General features: G+C 43.2%; 1 protein-coding gene across 1 annotated transcript in view; it reads right to left on the bottom strand.

Moving 5' to 3' along the window:
- Positions 1-1,183: 1,183 nt before the first annotated feature.
- Positions 1,184-9,008, bottom strand: part of cdc40 (cell division cycle 40 homolog (S. cerevisiae)) — a 31,017-nt gene continuing 23,192 nt past the window's right edge. The window contains exons 14-15 of the mRNA XM_033649414.2: positions 2,454-2,598; positions 1,184-1,775 (exon numbers count right to left, since the gene is read on the bottom strand). Coding sequence (XP_033505305.1) covers positions 1,598-1,775; positions 2,454-2,598 — 323 coding nt within the window. The 3' untranslated portion in view covers positions 1,184-1,597. The remainder of the gene's footprint in view (positions 1,776-2,453; positions 2,599-9,008) is intronic.

Below are 9,008 nucleotides of genomic sequence, written 5' to 3'. Positions count from 1 at the left end.
TAAACACGTAAAGATCCACTCATTACTAAAAATGTACGTCATAAAAACTAATGGAATAGTCAAAGTTGAAATGTTCACAGCTCCACCTTTTAGTACCAGATCTGTGTGCTAGGTACCCCAACTAGTAGTACTCACGATATGCGATAAGTCGGTTAATTGCACGGTAAATTAAAAGGGAGACGGTAACTTTCCCGGCCGCGATTAATTGCCATATTCATGCGTGTTTATTTTCCTCTCTCTCTCTCCACCAAAGAGACTGGACGACAAGAGCGTTCACTGCCGTGCATCGTCTGGCAGCCAGGGGAGTTGGTTCATTAGCGTAATGAACGGAGGGAAAGCTCTTGTCATCAAGTGTCTTTGTCTCTGTGGGGGAGGCGGGGCTATGGGCCACACACACATAGTGCTATCTTTGTGAGGGGGAGACGAGGCGGAGAAAGACAGGGAACTTGTTCCTAAACCAAATGCCACACCCCTGTGTGGGAGTGTTTTGGATTTAAACCAAATGACAGAGGGGAGCTCAGTAATTTGGACGAGCCGGTGTGCCGGGATTGTTCTAAAACCATCTCAACTATTCAAATTTTCTTTTTTGCAGTCCTAAATATTCTTGTTAAATAAACTTTTATTTCTCTTTAAAAGGGTGTACTTGCATCAATATGCCTTTATTATCATTATATAAGTTTAAAAATGGTCTAAAAACAGCAAATTACAACAATAATAAAAACAGTCTTAAAAGCACAATATTACACAATATTATCGCTTATCACCATAATTTCTGACGCAATCGCCCAGCAAAATTTGTTATCCTGACAGGCCTAACCCCAACAAAGGGGTGACCAAAAATGGGGACAGTACGGAACAGTTCCATTGGTACCATCTCTCACCATACTTTTCAGAGTGGAAACAGAAAATAAGCATACCGAACCTAACTGAACCGTATTGTTCCTCTTGACGGAAATGGGGCTTTTGTGTCTGCTGGTGGGCATATAAAAACGCGGAGGTACAATCTGTAGTTCGAGCAAAAGCCTGAGAGCCAGTGAAAATACGCCAGATGACACGTTAGAGCTGAGAAATAAGCAGGGAGATCTGGGCTCTGGTAGAATAGGGGACGTTCCTTTTCACATACTTACCCACATTGGTATGACACAAAGCTGGTTGAAAATCAGCAAAGTATCATTTTAAGAGGTCAAATTTACAGAATGTTTATTTCCACAAAGGGATGTTCATACAAGAGAAAATTAAGAATTTTGACCAAGCATTATACTACACAGGACAATGCAAATAAAAACAACAAAGGAAAAATACTTTAAAAATGCAAAGGTTCCCATCTAATCTGCCTTTTGGAGTGGAAATTATTTTTAAAAGTATGTTTGTGGTCATCTTTGTACAGATAATACATGAGTATGTAATTTGAACTCTCATGACAGGATACAAAAATATGCTGCTACAATAAGACTGGATACCAGTCCTGTGGCTTTCACTTTAGGTTTTCAAAAAACACATAGGACAACCAGTCCCCTTCTGTCTTTCTACAGTGAACCAGTACAGTTCTGTCCATCATTTCCCAGAATCCCCTCCCCAAACACACACCGGGACAGATCTAGTCCCAGAGTTTGATTTGTCCATCCCAACCGCAGGTGATAACCTTGGAGGTTTCGTGCGGATGCCACAGTGCGCTTATGCACACCTTGTCATGAGCTTTGATCCTGTGGTAGAGCTTGGTGGTCTTCCAGTCCCAAATGTTCAGCTTTCCATCTGCGTCACCTGATACCACGTAGCTGGTAGAGAGGAAAGGAACAGAGAGAGGAAGGGAGGGAGGGAGAGAAGATGGGAAGATTAGGACTTTGCTAAAAATGTCTCCACTTCACCTGCCAAAAGGTGGGAGTCTAAATTTTTGGGTATTTAGTCTAGCCAGGAGTTGCAGTGTTGCTATGGATACTGAGAGGAAGTTAGGGCACCTGCTCACAGACGTGGGTGGTGCTAGTGGGTGAGAAGAGGGGTGAAGCAGGTCTTAATGGGTGTTTTGGCTAAAATTAGGGTGCTGGACTGTTCCAGTTAGCTCTCCCTGTGGAGCTTATAAATGAGATAATATGAATTTCCACAGCTCTTTATCAGCTGAAGGTGTTTTAGAGAACAGTGGGCGAGCACAGGTACTCTGCATCAGAACACACCGAGTATCTGTGCAATGATGTCTCACTGTGTCTTGAACCTGTTTTAACACTTTACTTTTCATTTCAGTTACACAGTGAGTTTATATTTTGTCTCTCTTGACACTTTCCACTCAGTAAGACAGTTCTCTCTGCTCAAAGGAAAAGACAAATCTTTGCTAAGTCAGTTTTCATTTCTCTTGCACATTTTCCTTAATGAACTATTATAAACTATTAATCAGCTGTGAGAATCCCAGCTGTCTAACACTCCCCCTCATTAGAAAAATGAGTAACAAAGTAAAAGCTTACCTCATGTCTGGGGAGAAGTCCACTTGGCAGGCATAGCCAGCCACCATGTGGCCTTTGAAGACTTTCTTCTTGTTCAGCCTGAAGCGGTTTTGGGCTCCAAAGATCAGAATCTGGTTGTCCATAGACTGGCATGCCAGCCATTTACCTGGGGTTAGAAACAAGCAAACAGCATGAAGCTATCAGCTGATCTCAAGTGGTGCAGCACAGTACGTCACTGTAAAATATGCTTACACAACAGAGTTGTTCTAATACTGGTGCCAGTGTCGAAAACACCTCTGATGCTGCCTAAGATGCTGTATTGGTATCGATATCAGTGAGTACACAGTCTATGCAGCCTATTTCGGGGGGGGGGGGGGGCAAAGAAGAATTGATTTCTGATAAATAGTGTGACATAAGCCATCTGGTTCCGACCAAATTCTCATCGGTCGGAACCAGACGTTGCGCTAGACTTTTCGGTCATAAAAATCCGGTCATGATCTATTTTTACCGGTCATTTTAATTTTCGTTTTTAAATGATAATAAAAGATATTCAAAGACATTAAGTTTTCATTTGTTTGTTTTTAATAAATCCAACAAGCAAGTTATAAAGTGTGCATTAATAAGGACATGAATGAAAAGATGAACAGACATCCACACACCCGTGCCATTAGGCTTCGTCCTGGACACACCGGACGGCACTAACGCGTTATGTAGTTATGTCTGTAGGCTCAGTGACACAAAATTAAAATTGTAATGAAGTGATTAGGGTATTGAAAAATGTGTTTGATTATGCACTGATGTGTTATTTTAAATTATAAACACGGTATTTTCTCCTCACGTTCCTCAGTGCATGCAATTATATTATTTTGAAAATTGGCCGGATTCTCTCGTCTTTTCTGTGTCCGACTTCCTGTTTGGTACGATCCGCTCGATCCAGCTTTACAGAAGCGCTCGTGGCTCCCTTGAAAAACAGACCAGACGCTGAACTGAAGCGCTGCCTCCGTGGGCCCTCCGCTCTGCTCAGCGGCCTGTGTGGACAGTCAGATAGGTTAACATGGGCACTGACTGGAAACTGCCTCCACTGCTGGGCGCCGTGCCTCGGTTACGCGTCCGGTGCGTCCAGGGCGTTATGTCAACAACGCTACATCAGAGCGACAGATGAATGACCTTTTCTCTGCAGCGTGAAAACGGCAGCCACTTAAACCACTGACTGAGCACTCTGTCGCCAAGTGGGCAGGGGTGGTAATTGCAACCGGTCAAAATGACCGACGGCCTTCAGATTTTCCGGTCATTGTTGTAAAAAAATGGTCAATGACCGAGAATATCCGGTTAACGCGACCCCTGGTCAGAACATCTCTGAAGTTACTTTCATAAAAGGCTGTGTGTCCAGCTAAGCATATTTTCCCAGGTGAAAAAACAGGGTCTTCTTCTGAGAACCAGAGCACTTTGAAGGCACAATGTTTTTTCAGCTGAGATGCTTTGGTTGCGTCTGTTTGCTATGATACGGAATATCCATAGAGGTAAAAACACAAAGTACAGTACTTGCTCTGGGGCGAGGACAGACCTGCCAGTCTTTGTGAACAGCAGTATTAATTTCTCTGTTATTCAGCACTTGTGCATGATGTGACGATTGGTCTTTGTGGTATTTGTTCAGGACCTCCACTGTGTTTGGAAGGCTGGAGTGACAGTGACGAGTGCAGAGTTTTACCAAAAGCTTAACATTTTTCAAATCTTGGTGGCCAGTGGGGAAAAAAAGTGCTTAGTGCAGATTATGCGCTCAGCGCCTCGTCATGCTGCTGGTGTTTTGGTGGGCAGACAACACTACCAAGGTAGAGAACACTAGGTGCACTCTGGCTGCTAACATGCAGATTGTTTGTTCCCCATCAACTAATTGATTGGTTGAAAAGTAGCTGGAATTTCAGTCAACCAAGACTTTCTTTGGTTGACTACAACCCTAGCAGCACTGGTGTTGCCAATTTCAACACCAGTTGTACTTCTGTGCCATACCTATGGCTTAGGGTCTGCATCGACGTAGATCCTACACTGTATCGTGCGCCATGGCTTGACAAGCAGAAATGTAACTACACATCACGGTGACGCAGACCTCCTGTCTATTTTTGTAAGTGAAACCATTTCCCTCAGTGGAAACAAAGCTTTTATTTACTTTAATTTCACAGATAAGAAACAATAAATTGTGAAGACAATAAAGCCTCCACAAAACAATGTTTTTAGTCTTGTGTGTGATTTATCCTGGCTTCATGATAGAGGAACACTCCGCTAGCTGCTAGGCTAATTTATACAATGTAAAATGCCAAAGGTTTGTGCTAACAACATTAGCATGTTATATTTGTGGGTAAAATGTGTCCAGATGAAGACAAGTGTTTGTCTGTGAATGCTGAGAGTTATAGTGAAGCTGATTTGTGTACTTGTGTTTGAAACTGTCTCTATTAAGCCATGTTTAATGTGTGTTAAATGTGTGTTTTGAATCAACTAAACTTTACAACACTTTATAGAAACCCTGCCGCTGACTAGTGTTTTAAAGTACAAATGCTTACAAAAGCGTAGGCCGTGTGTAGGCTGACGCACAAGTATAAATCCTGCTTTAGTGGTATACAGCTGTTAATTTTTGTTCTTTTAATCCAATGGTATCGAATTGGTACTCAGTCGGCTGATACCCAAGTTCAGGTATCACTATTCGGGAAGGAAAAAGTACTATCGGAACAAAGCTGCTAAAAACATTGCTGAAAAAAGTTTTCTAATAAAGTTTTATAGTATCAAAAGTATTGGAGGTAGAGTACAAAGGTTCAAGGCACACATAAAGTACAACAGCATAATTTAACCATGAAAACATTTCTAAGCTTTAACGGTTGTCACAACAAGTTTAAAAGTGCCTATTAGCTTGCTAGATTGTCTCATTACCATGATTGTGTTCAGCCAAATGTTTAACAAGCAGCCACTAGTGTCTAGGATGTGGAATCATGATACCGCCTGCTGCTGCTGTTAGTACGCACTAAACCTGGCAGTGTAACAACTCTGATCTAGTGCCACATCAAGCAGAGTCAAATATTTTTAATAACAGATACCTGGTAATTGGTGGGAAGAAATCAAACAAAAAGCAGAAATGTGGAAATTGGAGTTTGAGTGGACGACTCTCATGAACTCATCATTCTGCCATTATTAAAATGAAAAGATTGAGGTAATTTAGGAGAAAAATAATAAGAGGCTTTTCATCAGTGACTGCTCAGCTGAGATCTACTTTACAGAGCGTTTCAGCTCCTGACAACGCTACAGCCTCAAAGTCACTACACAGTGATAAGAGGCAGTGCTTCAGTGTCAAAGCATTACACGACTCACTGCACTTCTTGAAAGGGAAACATGATGAAAATTATTAATGTGGTATGAGAAGGAGATCTAGTGTTGGTGTGTGTGTCCTCCCCCTACATCCTCTCACACAAAACATAAATGAGAAAGACACTATTGTCCACAAATGTCAAATGCGATAGGTGCAGGAGAATGGAAACAACTTGGCTAATTTCTGCAGCGTGCTCAGGCTGTGTCTCTTTCGTTAAGATGGCAAGAGACAGGGCGAAGAGGAGAAAACAGGAGAGAGGCTGAGGATGCTGTGCCAAGGGGGGCTGGGTGCCATTTAGGCGTGAGAGAAAACTGAATGGTCTCCCACTGAGAGCACATTCATTATTCACACGCTCAAGAGAAACAAACCATGTTGGCACAAATAAGAACGCTGCCCAAAGCGAGGAAGAGACGAGGGAGTGTGTAAGGGAGAGGATGAAAGGGAGAAATCAAAGTAGGTAGAGAGGGAAGGAACAGATGAGGACAGAGGAGCCCAGTCTGATGCTAGCTGAAGCTGATGGAGTGCAACAGGGAATTCCTGATTCAAAAGGAAGCCTTGCATTTGAAGGGGAATTCATTTGGGTATTATTTTAGGTGTGTGCTGCTACACAACACTTGGCTGCTGTGTCACAAACTGGTGTCTTTACATCTTCCACTCACATCTGTGAACATTCATCATTTCAGCTGGCCATTAGCAGGTTTATTCTGCTCTTTAAACCCACGCACTGCAAACTGGAAATCATCTAGACATTACCGAGGAGCCATATATGACAGTGCAAATTAGACCGGATAGTAAACAGACCCTGCCAGCTTCCTGGTACAAAGTACGTGTAATGTCCGACTGAGCCATTGTGTGAATAGAGCAGGTCACTGTCTGGAGAATTCACTACTAGCACGTGGGTGTGTGGATGACATTTCTATCATGCGGCTCATAGAAAACCAAAAGAAAACAAACATGCAAGGGTGAAGAAGAATTTACACAATGACAGCAATGAACGTGCCTTACTGGAGAGATGATGAGATTTGGGAACTTCTGTCAGGAAGGGCCAAGGCTGAAGTTGTCAGACATTTACAAGGGACGGCGACCACGATCATGTCCTTCCTCCTTCATGCTGTGTTTTTTGTGCCCAACACTGCCAGATTTTTGGCGAGCGTTGGGCCGTTTTGCAGGCAAGCTGCGAGTGTTTAGACACACAGAGCTGGATCGGCGAGTTGATCCGAGGTGCCCAATTTTCCGCCTCGTAGAGGTAAACATATTTGGTGGAACATTTTTGGTAAAACGCAAACCTGAAAGACACTGTAAAGATGAGCAACTGAGGAGACAAGGAATTGCCCTCCTTGCCCTTTGCCAACAAAGAGGCCATTAATCATCAAATGACGGGAACAGTGAAGGAGGGGCCGACTTATGAGAGAATCGCCTAAGGACTGACCAGCCGCGGCTTCCCTTGGAGTACGTCACTGTTTACGTCACACACTGAGCTACACGTTTTGTTAATTGCTGATGCCCCCATTGCCCCGAAAAAGGCACATTCTGTATAAACAAAAGTAGGTAGGTGGCATTTTGTTTTTATACTGCCAGTGTTGAAGGAAGACTGATTGGGCTTTCCTGCAAATTTGCACAATTCCTATTTAAAAAGGGCTATTGTTTTCAATGTAGACGAGAAGCAGGTGCGGCGCGTAACTGTTCCTGAGCGCCCATTTTTCAGAGCGGCGCTTTGAGTCACATGTCTGTAAATTACTCATGAACAGGGAAGTACTGATAACACATCTTTGCCCAAATCCTGAGCAGCGGACTTTCACATTAAGCATCAGCTAATATCGACATTTGTAAAATACAGCAGTACAGCTACACAGCGCCTACAGCAGGCCTGAAATACATAAATTGTTAGTGCAATTAAAAAGAACAGTTTGACATTTTGGAAAATATGCTTTTTCACTTTCTTGCTGAGAGTTAGAGAAGATCTATATCACTCTCAGATATGAGAGGGGGATCAATCTACTGGTGTAAGTCTGTGAGAAAGTGAATCAGCGCTGCTAGGGTTTGGTACGGTTCATGTCTGAGCAAATATTGGTACCCAACGGTCCTCTTTTTTTAATACTTGACTCCCTGTGTAATAGCAAAAATGTAATTTTTAAACAAGCTGCAGGGGCGGCGTAATAGACTAAAATGCAATTCTGCTTCTCTGCTCTCTTCTAATCACACAGAGCTTATCTTCTGTTTCTGATTGTCTGCCTGGTTGTGTATGCTTGTTCATGTGTGTATGTGTATCTGCTTGTTTGGCAGACATACACGTGTATTAATAAAATCATATAGAAAAGAAAATAGACAAGACGATGAATCTATTACGGCACATCGGCACTTCAGCGTTGGGTTTGGCTTGCTGGGAAGCCAAAAGAATGGCCAAAGAAGCGGTTGACGAAGCGGTTGATGGAGTGGTTTTAGAGCTCTGTGGCCAACCCCAGAGCTCCGTGGTTGCTGTCCAGGCTTTGGGGCGCTTTCAACCCCTTGTCTAAACCCGGCACTCTCACCCAGATGCGCTCACAGATGCCAAAAATTGGCGGAGACAGATTTAAGGTAACTGGTATTTGGTAGCACGAATGTAATTTGGTTGGTACCCTTGAGTTTGGTACTCAACTATGCTCAACCCAGCTTTCCTTCGACGTTGTCCTGTAATATTTTACAGATTATATATGTATGTTATATGGAGGAGAGCATCTCTTCATCTCAGGTTCGAACTCTAACATCAGCAGAGAACTATCACAAAGAGAAAGGCACACCAGCTGCTCTTTTTTTACCCAGTGCAGCTTCTCTCTCATCCCTTGCTGACATGTCATTAATTGCAACTGCTGGCTGCTTCGCGCTTTACAGTTCACTCCCTCACAATACTGCACAATAGAGACATTACAATGTTTTAACGGAGCTCAATGGGCCGATGGTGACAGCTGGCGTACCCAGAGCAAACAAAGGATTGGAGATGGATCAGGCTTTACACAGCTGATATCTATCCATCAGAAATACCAGGATTGGGCCTGATTCCAATCCAGATGACAGGATCTGGACGTCTCCACACATACATTTACTCGGATGACACTGAGCCTGCCTTGTTTTCATGCTTTTAAGCCGTGACCAACGCTGGAAGGTACGACTCAACTTCAATCTGGCAATATGGGCTCATGCTCCCCAGAGTCCTCTGCATCGTGTCCCTGACTGTGCCTCTGCGAGTG

This window comes from Epinephelus lanceolatus, chromosome 13 (assembly GCF_041903045.1).
Source record: "Epinephelus lanceolatus isolate andai-2023 chromosome 13, ASM4190304v1, whole genome shotgun sequence".
In the NCBI taxonomy this organism is placed as follows: Eukaryota; Metazoa; Chordata; class Actinopteri; order Perciformes; family Serranidae; genus Epinephelus; species Epinephelus lanceolatus.
This window is presented reverse-complemented; position numbering and strand designations above follow the sequence as displayed.